Below are 16,394 nucleotides of genomic sequence, written 5' to 3' on the forward strand. Positions count from 1 at the left end.
GGCCAGACCATATTGGCACCACTGTGCAGTCAGAGCCTAACCCATGCTGCGCCACACATCACACACACTCCATCGGATCTCTCAGGGCAAGCCTACGGGTACATGCCAGCAAACAATCACTTCCGGGTGTCACGTGTACAGGTCCATTCCAGATAACAATCGCTTCCGGGTGTCACGCTTTCCTTCACCCACCAAAGCTTTTTTGTTTCTTTTTGTTTTTTAATATACATGGTTTATTTTTCATTTTTGTGCTACCTTGAAATTCACACAAACAGCTCTCCTGGATGTGAGGTGAAAATGCATGTACTGTTAGGGTGATTTCACCAGCTTTGGGGTGTCTGCCGACTTTAGGATGAGGGCTATATAGAAATCCGTTCGTAATAAAAACTGTTGACAGCCGTGACAAAAATAAGGATATAATATCAAAATAAATCAAAGGATATACAGTATCGTCATTATTCTGATACAGAATTTTTTACATAGAAATATTGATACCAGTACAAATGGCAGAATATCAGGAAATCCATTACAATAGACCTTTGGGTTACAAATAAAAGTTTAAATTATAACTTAACACCGATTTTTAAAATTATGACTCCTGTCATGCCAGATGAAAATCAATACTTCCTCAAGTGGCATTCTTTAAAATGTCTCCAACAAGAAGACTTTAAAAAAAAAGGAAAAAGCTTCAAATAAAAAAGAAAAAGACGCAATATTCCACTAAGGAGAAAATGTCTTTTACTTAAACAAATCTAGAAAAATGGACCCGGTTCCTTCAGTGTCCCATTAATTTTGTCCTCCCACCAGTTAAACAGCAGAAACGAAAGCCAGCGGGCCAGATGGGTGCAGGGAAGTTCATGGAGTACTTCCAACGTCTGCCCCCAATGAGCTGCCTGGAGGGTCTGGTTCAAACCTGTCCAGGGCTAGCTCTCTGAGCCTCCTCAGTGGGTCTACCAGCAAGCCCAGGAGCGTAGAGGCCCCGCAACGCTAGACTAAGGTGAGAGTTATCAGAGTCTTTGAAGAGTAAGGGTGTGTCTGTCTGGGCACTGGGCAGGACAGGCAGAGGTGAGGCAAAGAGCAAAAGGAAATTTCTGCAATAGAACATTCACTCTTATTCTCCTATTTGTGAAAAAACGGTTGTTATTGGCATTCAAAAAATGTCAAGGCAAAACATAAACAGGGAAATGAGACGCCATTCCAGAAAGCCTCGCCCTCTATAAATCTCTCCAAAAAAAAAAAAAAATCAAAACTCTCCTTCAAAAAAGGAAAAAAAAAAAAAAAGCCACTTCAAAAATCAAAGACAGAAACGTTACTTGGAAAGTGGAGGGAGGGAGAACATATCTTTCTGGCATATTCTTTGTTTGACACAATTACAAGTGAGACTTGACATACATTGTGCAGCGGAGGTTCACATTTCAAGTTTCTACTTCAAAGTGATCACTTCCGGGCCAAACAAATAAACCGGTTGAAGGAAGTCCTTAAACACGCCAAGCCTGGCAGGCAGGGACAGGTGTGGTGCATCCGCCGCCCCCAAAATGGAACCTAAAAGAGAAAAGGAGACCAAGTTAGAAAAAAAAAAATTGACCTTTCAACTTACCTGTTGGTTTAATGTGTAATGTGTATGTAAATGTATGGCACATGTGCCTGAGTGTGTGGGTCAACCCCCACGCACATGAAGGCAGAAGCCAGAGCAGGCCGTCCATGTTCTTCTACCTTTGAACATCTTATTTTCTCAGAACAGGGTCTTTTACTGAACCATACAATTGCTGTTTCAACTAGGCTGGTAGGCCAGTAATATCCTGGGGTACACCTGTCTCTGATCCCCAGTGTTGAGGTCATAGGCATGAGCCCCCCATGCTTGGCTTTTTATGTGTATATTGGGGATTTGAACTTTTGTGCTTGCAGAACAAGTACTTACCAACAGAGCCATCTGTCCAACACTCATACAAAATAAAAATTAAAACAAATGAAGCCATTTTGCAGATAATTGGATCCTAATCTGTATCACCAAATGCTCAATAGGCAATACACAAAGCTGTGTGTGTATGTGTGTGTGTGTGTGTGTCTGTGTGTGTCTGTGTCTGTGTGTGTCTGTGTGTATTCATCCTGCCCTCATCCCTGCCCTCAGCTTGTGAAGATTTCAGATACAGACTCACACCTGTTTTACAGATGAGAGATGGAAGAACAGAGAGGAGAACACATCTGGAGCTGAAGGCTTGGCTACAAATGGAAAAAGAGTCTTTATGCCTTCTTCATTTTCTCATATTAATGTTTCGTGTGTGTGTGTGTGTGTGTGTGTGTGCGTGTGTAGTGCACATACACACATGTGCTGTGCAGAGGTACATTTATGCAGAATCCATGTGGAGGGCTGAGCTGGATGCTGAATACCTTCTTTCCTCCATCACTTTTCCACTTTTTGAGACAGGATCTCTTAATAAAGCTGGAATGGCTGCTTCCACTAGGCTGGTTGACCACTGAGCCCCAGGATCCACTTGCTGCCTCCCCAGTGCTGGGATTACAGATGTTCACCACTGCATGTGGCTTTTGTACTGAGGTCTTGGGGAACAGAATCCAGGACTTTATGCTTGTGTAGCAAGCATGTTACTGAATGAGACATCTCTCTAGCATCTCTCATTTATTTTTATAGTGTCTTGCTATGTAAGCCCCATAAGGAAAGGCAAGCCTAGACAGGACCACACGTATTCCATGCACAAGTATGAATCCACAACAAGTCAGGAGTATGCAAGTTCAAGCATTCACACACAGCCACCAAAATTATATCACTGAGGATGTTTAGAGGGAATCCATAGGAAAAACAAGCTCAGTTTGAAGACCTTGACTGGCCCAGAAGCTGGCCCAGAAGAGAAGTCCTGCCTCATGCCCAAAGCCACTTCTCAGTCCCTATACATGCTATTGCTGGAGCTGGATTGAGGCATGTCAACTGATATAGCTAGCACTAAAAATACATCTGCTTTCCAATGTTCTAAAACACAGACAGGAAACCCACCCCCGCTCTATAGGTACAGGGCCTCTTAGCTCAGTTAACACCCTGGCCAGGTTGGATGGCTCAGTCCTGTAACCACAGTAGTCACTCAGGATACCAAAAATGGAGGATCATGAATTTGAGAGTAGCCTGGGAAAGATGAGAGAGAGAGGGAGAGAGAGAGAGAGAGAGAGTGAGTTAGTTTAGCTGTAGGGCTCCTTATCAGAGAATGCAAACCTCCTGTTTCCAACTTCAAATGTTTTATTAGCTGTCATTCTCTATAATTCTAGTCTATCCTATCAAAAGAAGCCATCCCACAACAATTACCCAGATGCTTTCAAAATAGAATTCCTTTTACGAATAAAAAAAAAAAAAAAAAAAAAAAAAAAAAAAAAAAAAAAGAGCAAAAGACTGTCTTTAGACAGTGGCAAAAGCATCCTGACCTTAGTCTCGGGTTGCTCTAAGAGGGCAGACACAATTCTCATGTGCAAGGTAAAAGCCAGGCATCCTAGGTGTATGCCCTGGCAGGTCCACGCTCTCTCTCATTCTTCTTACCTCCTTCTTCCTCTTTCTTCTCTTCGCCCTTCTTCTTTCCTGCCTTCCATTTGCAACATGACTCTGGATGGGCCAGGGAGATGAGTGACATCAATAAACACAAAGGAAGTCAGAGTAGGGATAGAGGGCGGGGCTTGTGGTGTGGTCAGCAAGCAGAGCAGGGCTCAGCCAGGCTCCCCCGGGGCCTTTTGCCTTTTTGAAGCATGGCTATTTCCAAGGGGCTAAACATGGCATCTACACACAGCCGCGCTGCCATAGAGTTAAGGCAGATAATGTGCTCAGAATGGTTCTGCCGTTGAGTGTGTCAAGGCTGCTGGCCGATGCAGTGGGGGAAGGCCTACCACCCAGAGCACATCAGACAGCTTGGGCCATAGCTGGTCCAGCTTAGACAACGACAACTTGGGCAGTGTGAGATGGGACCATCTACTTTGACTCTGAGATTTTTGCCAGACTCCTCTGAGGCAAGCCTTAAAGTCCAAAACCCACAACTGGCTAGTTGTGTTTGTCACAGCTGGGATGGGGGAGATGCTGTTCACATTTACTGAATAGATGCTAGAAATGCGCTGAAGCCCTAAATGTCCAGGAGAGCCTAAATGTCTCAGTGAACAGTGAGCTATTAGTTCCAAACTGCGCATGGAAACTAATAACCAAGAGTTGGCCACAATAGTCAAGAAACTGTGCTTGTCCCAAGTGTAAAATAGTCAAATATAACCTATCCAAGGCTTATGCACAGGACACAGAAAGCAGGTTTCAAGCTGATGTGCTGCCCCTGTTCTAGGTACTGATCACCAGCCCCTGTTCTAGGTATTGAAGGATGCAAGAAACCAGAGAGGAAAGGCCCTTTGCAGGAACACCAAGCCACAGCTGCCTCTGTGAGCCTTTGGGCCCCTTCTCCCGGTGCTTGTCTTTTCTCATACAAACCAAGACCCAATCAGCATTTCTCCTTCCAAGCATCCTTTCCAAGCAGCCCAAGGTCACAACAGTTCTCTTTCTCCCTTTTCACCTGGAAGTCCCTAGCAGCCTGAGCTCTGAAATCATCCATTCAGCAGACTCTTGCCTGCTTCTCCATTCACCTCTAGGTTCAGAAGCCTCACAGAACGAAGCAAACAGGTGTCAACGGAGTGACGGAATGTTTACATCAGTGCTTGTTCTAACCACTAGTCCAAACCTGATGACTTGCTTTAGAATCAGTGGAACACCAGTTTCTTACAGCCTACAATTCCAATCGGCAAATTCTAAACTCATCAAGACAGAACACGGTTCTTTCTTACTTGGAGTGCTTCTAAAGGGAAAATGGCACTTCTAAAAGGGAAAACTGAAGCACAGACCTGTAAAATCCTGGCTACTTGGCCGGGGCTGGGGTAGGGGTGGGGAGCTGAGGCAGAAGGATGGTGAGTTCAAGGCCAGCTTGGACCACTTGGTGAGACCCTATCTCAAAATACAAAGAAGACCTATTGCTGAGGCTAAGAGTGCTTGCCTAAGGGGTGAGATCTTAGCTTCAATCTCCAGCAAAACACAAGAGCGGGTGCGCCTGCACAAGTGCGTGCACGCACCAGCACAGGGGCGGGGGAGGGACGTGGGAGCTGACTCTGTAGTAATGGAACTGCTTTCTATCCTGACTGCACAATTGCCTGTTGCTGAATTGTCCTCCAGTTTTGCAAGATGCCACCAACTGGAGAAACGGGGTATCGAGTGAAGGTTGAGAGCCCTGTGTCATGCTGCACTGTGTTTCTGTCTGTGAGACACAGTCGACTTGAACCGGCAGCCACAGCTCTGATACTGCTCCGAGAGATCACTGCACCAGTGATTCTTGATGTCCACATTAGGAAGAATGAGGAAACCACACAGTATCTTCTCTCTAACCATCTTTTATGAACTGTTAAGCCACCTTAGTTATCTTTTAGTCTTACTAAAAATGCACAGCATTAACAAGTGCCATTGAAGCCTTTAAAAAAATAAAAAACACATGCTTACATTTTATTCACAGTGTTTAGTCATACACTGTGGAGAACAACTACGTTTTACATCTTCAAGATCTTTTTTAGTAGGTTACTTACAGTAATCTCAATATTTAGGAGGCAGAAGGTTACAAATTCTACATAGTGAGTGACTGCTGAAAAAATGAAAGAGAAATAGAGACAGAGAGGAAGAGAGAGTGAAAAAAGAAAGAGAAAAGGAAAGGAAGAAAATTATGTTAAAATGTTTATATAAAAGTGGGTGGGGCGGGGAAATGGCTGCCAGCTAAGTGCCCACTGTGCAAGCGCTGACCTGACACTCATCCCAACATCCACAGGAAAGCCAGGCACACTGCACATCTGTAATCCCAGTGAACTGGAAACAGCTGGATGACCGGCGAACACCTGCCAGCCAGCCTACCTAAACCAGGAGCTCTGGGTTCAGTGAAAGACCATGTCTCAAAAAGTAAGGTGGAAAGTTAGTGAGGAAGACAGCGACATCAATCCTTGGCCTCAACGTATGTGCATGCAAACGCAAGTGCACACACAAGCACACACACCTATATAAACATATATTTAAAAAGGACATGCACACAAAGTGGATTGGAGCCCGGTGTGTAGCTCAGTGGGAGAACTCTGGGCAAAGCTCTGTGTTTAGTCCCTGGACAAACAAACCAGAAGGTGGTACAAATTTAAAGATGAGATCAGAGAACACCTCTTTAAAGTGAAAAATGATAATAACACAAAAAATTTCAAGTATTAGTTACATTCATCAAATGGAATAGAAAACATGGCATCAAAATTCTTCTTTTTCAGTATTCTTGTTTTTTTTTAATGCTGAAAATAAAAATCACAATGTAACCATTCATAGAATTAAGATAATGTGTTTTTATAGCAGTGTTTTCTAAAGACATGATTGTAGAAGTCACTCAAAGTATTAAAAAAAAATGAATACCAGTTAAAACTATTGTTTAACATAAGATGCATTTTCTCCAGGTAATCTAGCGTTTTGGGCTTTTGCTTCTTTGATTATTTTGTATTTGCCAGTGCCCAGGATTGAACTCGGGTCCTTGGTTCCATGAGGTACAGGCTCTAACCATGATCTACTGCCCTAGGGACTCCCTCCCTAAGCCAGGCTGACCTTGAACTCTGGATCCACCTGCTTCAGGGTCCCAAGCGCTGAGATTATAGACAAGTGCAATAAGGTCCCAGTGTTTCTTTCCATTTTTAATTACCAAATATGAAGTAGAAACTTCTGTACTTTTGATAGTCTAGCATCAACTAAGTCCACAGGTCAATGGATGCACAGGAGGCTGGCTGACCCTGACCACTGCTCTCACTTCATCTTAAATACTGTTCTATTTATTCAAAAGACAGATTGGGGCACGGGGAGGGGGTTGTGCAAAACTGAAGTAGGAGAATGAATTTCCCACAAAAACTCTTAGTTTTACAATTTACTAAGAAACCATCGTTGGTTGTGGGTAGAAATGAAAAACTGTACTATACATCAGGAGATATTTATAAAAACATTCTTCTTGACCTATCTTGAATGTAGCTGAGGACATTCTAGAACTACTTTTTTTTTTATAGAATAAATTTAAATAACTTAATCTTCACCATGATTAGCAACTCCAGTTCTTGGTCCTGAAAATAACTCGTCAAAATGACCTTTCAACATTTCCAAAACAGTGGAAAAAAATATAGAATGTCATAAAACTGAGTTCTGGAAGTATATTTCATGTAGACAACTCAATGAGGGAAAGTGAACATAGCACAAAATCTTATCTTTGAGCACTTTGTCAGTTTATCAGTTGATTTTTACTATAAAACCATTATTTAAAGATGTCTTTATTTGGCCTCCCATGAGAACAACCTGAAAGAATGTATGCAGAGGTGTGAGAAAAGATGGACTCACTTGCTTTCAGACTTGGCATGAACTTGAATCATGAAAACATAATTAAGTTGGTTTTTAAGTATCAAAAATAGCAAGGGAATCCCCGCCCTGTCCTCTCCCCACCCCCCTCCATCCCTGCCCCATCCTCGCCCTGCCCCACCCCACGCTGCCCATGGGAGCACTCAGCTAACCTCTTCTAATTTCTCTTTATAACTTTAGCTTTGCCTCATTAGGGTCTTGTGAGGAAGAAACTTGGTGGGAGATTAGCCTTGAAGATTATTACAAGAACAAGACACTCTGTGCTGCATATCAAACAAAACCAAGGACTGACACCTTCCAAGACATACTTTCAAGAGGAAGCCACATAATATCACAAACAATTTCCATCCCAGCAGATGAACCATTCTCAATAGAAATTTTTTAAAAATGATGAAAAAAACCGCATGCAGCAAAATGAATTAAGGAAGGCAGTGAAGGATCAGGAGGAGAACTGACAGGAGTCACGAAGGAAACAAGGGTCTCTACAGGTCAGATAGAAACATTAGTTGGAAGCCTCAGTAACAGATTAGATCAAGCTGAAGAAAAAAATGACAAAGCTTGAAGACAGATCAGTTGGATTGTTAGTGTCAGACAGAAAGAACCCTTAAAAAATCAAATATTCAGATTACGAAGAAGAAGGGCTACAGGTTGGGGTGGGGGAGGCATAGAAAACCTCCTCAGTAAAATAACAGAAGAAAACATACAAAATCTTGGGAAAGACATGGACATTCAAGTACAAGAAGCATTTAGAACCTTAAACATATACATCATAGAACCATTTTTACTTCATATTTGGTAACTCAAAGTGGAAAAAACAGTGGGACCTTATTTCACGTGGTAGGTCATCCTGACATAACATAACTAAGCTGTTAAAAGTATAGGACAAAAAGAATATTACAATCTGCTAGAAAGAAATGTCAAGTAACATTTTAAGGCAAATATATTAGATTTATGGCAGATTTCTCAGAAGGAACTCTAAATGCCAGGAAGGCATAGAATAATATATTTTGGGTCCTGAAGGAAAGTAAGAACAAACAGATTGCTGTGTCTAGTAAGGCTGCCCTTCACAGTCAACAGACAAGTGGGCACCTCTGTATAAGAATAAATCAAAGGACCTCACAGCCACGAAGCCAGGCTTACAAAAGATGCTTAAGGGAATCCTATATGGAGAAGAGAAAGAATTTAGTAAGTAAGTAACATCATTAAGAACATGAGTAAATCCCACTAGAAAAAAAAATTCACCAGTGAGAAGAAAGAAATATGACCAATATAGTAAACTATCAAATTTATAAAATAAACAGGAATAAGAAAAATAGATTTAAAAAACCAATGTGGTGTAGATTAATATGCCAAGTGTTAGAACAGCATCTAATTTTATAACAACAAAATATTACTAGACATATAAAGAAGATTTTGGCCCCAATTTAACAGCGGGTGACTTTTAACAGCAAGAATAACTTTGCATAATTGGAGAAAAGATACCCAGATTTACAGAGGAGCACAGAATATGTCAAATAAGCCAAGGAACTCTAAACAAAATCATGCTGGAGAAAAAAAATAAGACACATGAAAAACACGTCAGGATGTCAGCACAGGTAGGTTTCCTAGCTATGGTTTCAAAAAAGTAGAGAAAACAAGAACTGATGCCTAGAGTTACATGCCAAGTTTCTGCTCAGCAAAGCAAATGGTCTTCACTCTGCTGACCTACAGAACGAAGCAGTCAGTGGTGGTTTGGATGATAAGGCCCCCATAGGCTCATTCATTTGAACACTTGGTCCCAAGTTGATGGAACTGTTTGGGGAGGATTAGGAGGTGTGGCCTTGTTGGAGAAGGTGTGTTGCTGGGAATGGATCTGAGGTTTCAGAAGACTGTTCCCTGGGTGCTCTCTTCCCCTGCTTGTGGTCTAGGCTGAAAGCTCTCATCTTTTCCTGCTGTCATGCAAATGGAAGGACCCGGGGAGATGGATCAGACTATAAACTGCTTGCCAAGCATTCACAAGGACCTGTGTTCAGATCCTTAGCACTTATGTAAAAAAGCCAGGCACCAAGTGAGGAAGACAACCCATATCAATGTCTGGCATCCATAGGCAAACTCAGAAGCATGTGCACCAAGCATGTACACATGTATACACACATGGCCCAAATTAAAACCGGGACTATTAGCACTTATCCTGGTGGGCATCCCGTCTCTGCCATTTAAGAAAAAAATAAATGCTCAGATGACCGCAGTTGATTTCAATGGGGGTAGAGGAGTGGAGTAGTCAGGACCACACAGGAAGGTGAGGGAGGTCAGAAAGACATAAAGGTTGCTTTATATGTTCTCACATGTGTAACCTCAACCTGGCTTAATGTTATACAGAGTGCATGGCAGATATAAAAGTACAGCATGGGTGTGAGGTATTAGGTAAGAGTGAGATACACAACATCTTATATAAACCATATGGCTCATACTCACATCTGACCCATGATGGTCACTGCTATTAATAAGAAAAAGCCACTTTTAAAATGTACACTCTATAAACTCTATACACAACCATACAATTCTCAGAGCAGAAAGATAATGGGAGGCCACTTAGGGACAATGGCTTTAGTGCACAAAAGAGGATTCACTAGGAAGAAACTGGATTTGTTACCCAAGGCAGCTCGGCAAGCCTCACTAGCTCCTGGGAAGCCTGACATTTAGACAGGTGACTAATGGTAAAGCCAGTTGTATCTTAGAATGTCCAGGGATAAAAGGTGGTGTCATGTTTAAAAAATGACAAGTGAAGTCTTGCAATGGTCAAACCACAGGAAGAGTGGACCAAATGCAACAGGAAGCATTTCTCAAGGCCACCAACCACAGGAAAGCTGGCCACAAATACTGCTTTCAGACAGGCTTCCCAGCAAACAAGTGGGGTCCTCACACTGAGGTGCATCTCACTGATAGGCTATGGAAGTTCATTTTCTTACGGTGTGAAAATTCGGAGTGTTACCTAGTATAGTTAGATCCTAGGGCAGATGGCTGCATCTATGATAGTTTCAAACCCAAAGGGGGGCAAAAAGAAGGCAGAAGAGAGAATTATATTTGATTTTTAAAATATGCTACCTGTACCTGTGAGAAAAAAAAAAAAAAGAAAGAAAGAAAAGAAGTAAGTATAGTGTCTCCCTTCAAGAAGCCACCTGTCCTGGACCTTTGTCTTATTGCCCTTGGACCAAATTTTATTGACTGGAACAATGAAGAAGAGAGATAGCTACTTGCCAACCTAGAGAACTTGTCTGACACCACACTGTGTTTAAATGTGTATTATGTGAAGGATAAGGACACAGTTCCACATTCTGTCTGGTCACCTTCAATCTCCCCTATCTATCTCCAGTTGGAGAATCTGCATTTCCTAGGAATACAACCTCTAAACCCCATCCCACCCGATCGGGAAGGCCTTGCCTCTCAGGGCACACAATCTTTCCAACTTTTTTTAGGTCATGGTGACATTGAGCTGCTGCAGTCACACCAGAAAATTAAATGTCCTGAATCTCCAGAAGTTATCAAAATCGTATCTCACAGGTACAGAAGCAAAATATAAAACGTTAATGGGGCACTGTGGTGCAAGCTCAGCACTTGGCACAGGGTGGAGAAGGTAGAGTCAGTAGTTCAAGGCCAGCCTAGACAACATGAGAAGCTGTCTCAAACAAACAGCAACAAAACACAAAGTTTAAAATACAAGAGTAAGTGTGTTTGTTATTGGTAATTGTCTGAAAAAAAAACCAACAAACAACAAACAATTCACAAAAGCTGACTGCCGCCTACTGCATCAGCTGGTTGAGAATAGAGTCTTTTTAAAGAACTCTTTACTTTGATTTTACAAAGCACGTTCCAGGAAAATCTCTACTTCGTCCACATGTTAGGAATTACGTTGATGTAAGGTTATTTTTAATGTCAGGAGAGCAATGGTTTGGAAGTGACCAGTGGAAGGGGTGAGAAGAAAGAAATAGGTGCATCCTCACTGTACTGTCCTCTGGTTTCTGTTTCAAGTGAACTAGCCAAGCCTTTTGTCATACAGGCCTTGCTCAGCGGGAAGGTACACCCGGAGTCCCAGTGCAGACACTAACTTTCCGAGTCAGGGGGTGGCAGCTGTCTCCCACTTGGCCCATCGGTGTGCAGATCCTAATGCTCTTGACCCAGATACTGACGGCGCAGCACATGCCTCCTCCACACTGAGAGTCCTTGTCACAAGCCTGAAAGGAAAAGAACCAACAGATAAGTATAGATACTGGGGAAGTCTCAGGCTAGGGAACTCTAAAATTAGCAGGGAAAATCCTCTTTAACTATCCAAATGCCCAGCCAGTAAAGTATTTGCCACACAAGCATGAGGACACACGTTCAATCCTCAGAATCTATAAGAAAAGCCAGAGACATGATGGCTTGCACTTGCAATCCCAGCTCTGGGAAGATGGAAGCAGGCCGAGCTCCTTGGGGCTTGGGCAGCCAACCAGTCTAGCTGTATCGGGGCGGGGATGGGGGGGGGCACATTCTAAGCCAAGTGAGAAACCATGTCTCAAAAAATAAAGCATACAGGATTTGAGAACATCTGAGTTTAACTTTTGTCTTCCACATACATGCCCATACATGTGTGTATGAAACTGTCTCTCCCAACATGTGCACCTACATACACATGAAAAATCCTAAGCAGTGATTTTAATAAAATAGAGCCGGAAGCTCCATTTGTGTGTTTGCATCAACCGTCAACATTGAGCAGAATGTTTCCATGGACTAAACAGCACCTATATGATGAGACACAGGATTAAGGAGGAAGAACAGGAGAGTAGGGGTTAGGGAGGGGGGCAACAACATGTCTGCTCTCTTCTTCTGGTGCTTTATGACTGAATTTGAAGAATGTGTTTACGATAGCCCTGCACTATACACAACCATGCAGAACTACAAAGAACAAATCACACAATTTTGTGATTATTAACTGCTGAATATATGGGGCCTAGTTTAGAGAGAACAGATTGAAATTGTCTCTAAACATGGAACAAACCAGTGCAGCCCTGTAAGGGCACCATTGTGACATTCAGACATGTTCACTTTTCCCTTTCAAGTATTTAAGCTGGATGCTTCTTCTTGCACGGGTACCCTGATTTTCACCATTTCCTCTTTCAAAATAAGAACTCTCTGAGCCTGGGAGGGGACAGACCAAGACTTTTGCCTCATCCCACTAGTCTTTCGTATGAGTGACATGCAGAAAGGAACTGATGGGCTTAGGATGAACAGAAGTGTGCGTTAGAAACTCAGTTGAACAAGCCCCTGAGGTCTAACAGATGAGGACAGGCACAGCACACAGCACAGATACAATTAGCAGTCGTAATTCCTCAAAGGACACACCTGGCCCATACAAACTACAGATATGTACAGCCATATATAGAGCCAAGGACTACACAGTGGAGGACTTTCCATGTAGCAGTAATCAGAATAAGCCTGCATTGATGTCCATGAAGATTTGTCTTAAGAACCATAGCTCCTGCTGGGGCAGCGATGGTACACGCCTTTAATCCCAGCACTTGGGAGGCAGAGGCAGGCAGACTTCTGAGTTCGAGGCCAGCCTGGTTTACAGAGTGAGTTCCAGGACAGCCAAGGCTATACAGAGAAAACCTGTCTAAAAAAAAAAAAAAACCAAAACAAAAAACAAACAAACAAAAAACAAAAACAAACAAAAAAAAACATAGCTCCTTCTTAGAATCAACAACAACAATACAAACAACAGAATGACATGCTTTTGTTTAAACTATGTGCAGAAATCTGTTGTTCAAAATAAGTAGTGGCCAAAAACCACAACTTCAGCTTTGGATGGCTTTTTTTTTTTTTTTTAATAAGATGATGTTTAAACATTTCCACCTTTTAATTTGTGTCTGGATACCAGAAATTAAGCAAACATGACCATCAGAGTTCTATGTTAGGTCTACACAACAACCTTTTGCAATATGGCTTTAATATATCTATATGAAGATATCACATTCAAAGATGTGTGTTAAATACCGGTGTTTATAACATATATACAAGACTACCTTCTGAAGCCTTGTGAGCTCTTTTGCTAAGACAAAAAAAAAAAAAAAAAAAAAAAAAAAAAAAAAAAAAAAAAAAACCACCCACAATCAAGATCTTTTAAAATTCAATCAATCACTTAGATGCTTATCACCCTGTATACACTGTATCTAGATAAATCACTGACTTTTTCATTCGAATCCAGATGGTTTCTGTCAGGGGGACCCAACTATGTTTTACTGCCACATTGCTTTAGGAAAAAAATATCTTCCAATACTCTTTTCATAATATTGAATTAACAGAAAAAAAAAAAAAAAAAACCAAAACCAACCAACCAAACAAAAAACCATGAGTCCACAAGACTGTATCACAACCCCCCAACCCCACCAGCATGTAAACATGAAATGAGATAAAATTTCATTTCATAACACAAAGCTTCAGTTGTTGGAAAATTACAAAGGATTGCATAAGTTTATATCTTTTTAATTAGACAGCTGCTTCCTAGTACCATTCATTCTTCTTAACCCATTGCAGAGCCAAGCAAACAGTGTCCTCCTGTGAGTGGAACAAAACGGGACATTTGCACTACCCAGGAACCTTGGGGCTTAGAGGATTAGGAAACACTTAGAATGGACCAGCAGGGGAAGAGAGGAAGAAAACCAACCCAATCATGTTTCCATTCCCATGTGTTACAAAGACACTGTAGAAACTTTTGTTCATGCACACCAACTGGCTACCAATGAAGTTATATAAATGGTTTTAAGGATCTCTGCTCTAATAAATACCACAAGGCATAAAATCAAGTATCTATGGGGTATATATAACCCAATGATGTCATAAGCCCAGAGCTTTCAGGATACAATCTGTAACACTAAGAAACACAGAGAAGATCAATCAATCTTTATTTAATTCAATATAATGATCCTTCTCTTAAGTGACATGTTACTTTATTACCTGTATGTTGTTCCAATCAAATCTCTTTTAGAATCCAATAATTCGTCCTTAGATGTTAAAAGTGATTTAAATAAATCAATCTAGTAAAAAATGCTAGTGACTTTTTTTTTTTTTTCTCTTTAATAAAGTGAAACAACAGCAAACAGCCAAGGTTCTGCCGGGCTATTCAAACAGACTTCTGAAATTTTGTACTGTGGATTCATTCTTCAGATAGACAAAAAGCCACCACCACCAACAAAAAAACCTGTCAGAAGTCTTGAAGGAATGGGCTATTTCTAAGCATGATGAAGACACTCTCTGTGAGTTTAAATAAAGTCTAGCGACAGCCTCCTCCATCACTAAGCCCTAGGAGTGATGAGGTATCAGGAATCAAACTTGACAATTTATGTAATGAGAACTTCACGATGAAGGGGATGGGGGGGGGTGGCAAAGAGTAACATAGAAGAGCAGCTGCTCCAGAACCCAGTAAAGAGCCCACAATTGCTTTCCAAAGCCCCACACGTGGCCCGGACCCAAGTTATTTCACAGGGTAAAACCCACTCGGGAGCCATGGAGCTTGAGGTGTACGTCTTGCTCTTTTCCAGTTTAAGTAAGAGCAACCGGATTTGGCGGTGTAGGTTTTCCAGCTCCTGGAAAACAACTTTCAAACTGGGGAAGAAACTTCTCTGAGCTACTAAATAGAACAGCAGACCAAACCGGAGGCGTGCGGGAGGGAGAGGAGGGGAAGGCAGCAGCTGAGGCTGTTTAATTCCATCTTGAGCCTGGCTGTCCCCTGCCTTGGGAGCAGAACAGGTTCCCAAGTGGCCAAAGAACTATTCCAGAGAATGCCACGCCCTTCCTGGTCCCTACACACCCTGGGCTCGGTGTCTCTGGGGCGATCCAGGCGCGACAGGTGCGCGGGCAGCTTACCCCGGTGATGACCGCGGCATCCCCGGCGGGCGGTGTGAGCAGCAGCGGTAGCAGCAGAAGTAGCAGTAGCCGGGCACAGCGCGGATCTCCCATGGCGTCCCGGGGACGCGGTGGCCGTTAGGGGACGCGTTCCGGGGCGTTGGGACCCGGGACGTTGGGGACGCGTGGCCGGGCTGCTCTGCCGAGCCGCGAGCCTAGCGGCGGTTATAAAGGCGAGCCCCGCGGTGACTCACGCCAGGCAGCACGCGGGGGGCACGGCGCGGGCACACAACCCGCGCTCCACGCGCACACGCGCACGTGCCCCGCGCCCCACGCGCACAGGCGCCACGCGGGCAGAGCCCCCGCGGGGCGCCGCAGCCCTAACCAGCCTTCCTGACGCTTTTGTGGTCTCAGAAACCCTCCTTCGCTGTCCTGCTTTCCAGAGCCTCACGTGCTCAGCCCCCACACTCGCAGAGGCACATCATTTGCCATACAGATGTGCAAGGGGTACCCACGACGTGCCAGGCGCCGGGGATACAATTGCACCGTGTTTGTGCACATTTATTCAGCGTATCTACTGCTGAGAGGTCCGTGCGTGTCAGGTACTGCCACCCGCTCTGCCCTGAGGTGGCACAACTTTGAAAAGGACAGACAGCAAACAAGCAAAGGGCAAGCGAATGTAGCAGGGTAGAAGAACAAAGCACCAGGCACAACACCAATCCCACATCCCTTACGAAGTGGGATGCCCCTCCAGCTGTGGGAGCCTCCTTTACTTTTTGGAAATGACTTCTCCTGGTGCCCACATCTGTTCCTGACCCTTTCTATCCTGATTTCCCTCACGTGCGTTCCCTCCCCTCCGCAGCTTCCAGCCAGCTTCAAGGCAGAACAGGATGTTGCCAAAGGGGGAAAAAAGGAGAACTCCCAGCGTGTTCTGCCAGCCTGAGGCCCTGGGAAGGTGGCTCTTTCCCAGCCTGGTTCTCCAGCCTAGGAAACTCCAAGTCTTAGACATGATTTTTCGGTTCGGATCAATCACTTTTGTGAGTCTGCTGGACTCTAGGCGCTCATCCCATGAGACAAGAGACAACCCTCTGTGGCCCTAGTTTGGCTCCAA

The 16,394-nt window shown here is 43.3% G+C and overlaps 1 protein-coding gene across 2 annotated transcripts; it reads right to left on the reverse strand.

Annotated features, from left to right (window-relative positions):
- Positions 1 to 390: 390 nt before the first annotated feature.
- Positions 391 to 15,509, reverse strand: Prok2 (prokineticin 2). Of its 2 annotated transcripts, XM_034511877.2 has the most exons (4): positions 15,305 to 15,509; positions 11,512 to 11,637; positions 3,539 to 3,601; positions 391 to 1,542 (listed from the first exon to the last, which is right to left on the reverse strand). In XM_034511877.2, the coding sequence occupies exons 1-4, from the start codon at positions 15,395 to 15,397 to the stop codon at positions 1,438 to 1,440; spliced, it is 387 nt and encodes a 128-aa protein (XP_034367768.1). In that variant the 5' UTR covers positions 15,398 to 15,509; the 3' UTR covers positions 391 to 1,437. The 2 variants fall into 2 exon arrangements, with proteins under 2 accessions (XP_034367768.1, XP_034367769.1); XM_034511878.2 differs by lacking the exon at positions 3,539 to 3,601.
- Between the last annotated feature and the right edge of the window lie 885 nt (positions 15,510 to 16,394).

This window comes from Arvicanthis niloticus, chromosome 9 (assembly GCF_011762505.2).
Source record: "Arvicanthis niloticus isolate mArvNil1 chromosome 9, mArvNil1.pat.X, whole genome shotgun sequence".
NCBI classification, from domain to species: domain Eukaryota; kingdom Metazoa; phylum Chordata; class Mammalia; order Rodentia; family Muridae; genus Arvicanthis; species Arvicanthis niloticus.

Bases quoted from the DNA above. Each gene is read 5' to 3' on its own strand.
- Prok2 (XM_034511877.2), bottom strand. From the start codon at position 15,397: ATGGGAGATCCGCGCTGTGCCCGGCTACTGCTACTTCTGCTGCTACCG. The intron at 11,638-15,304 runs GTAAGCTGCCCG...TTTTCCTTTCAG, and splicing joins ATGCCGCGGTCATCACCGGG to GCTTGTGACAAGGACTCTCA. The intron at 1,543-3,538 runs GTAAGAAGAATG...TTTCTCTTTTAG, and splicing joins GAAGAAAGAGGAAGAAGGAG to GTTCCATTTTGGGGGCGGCG.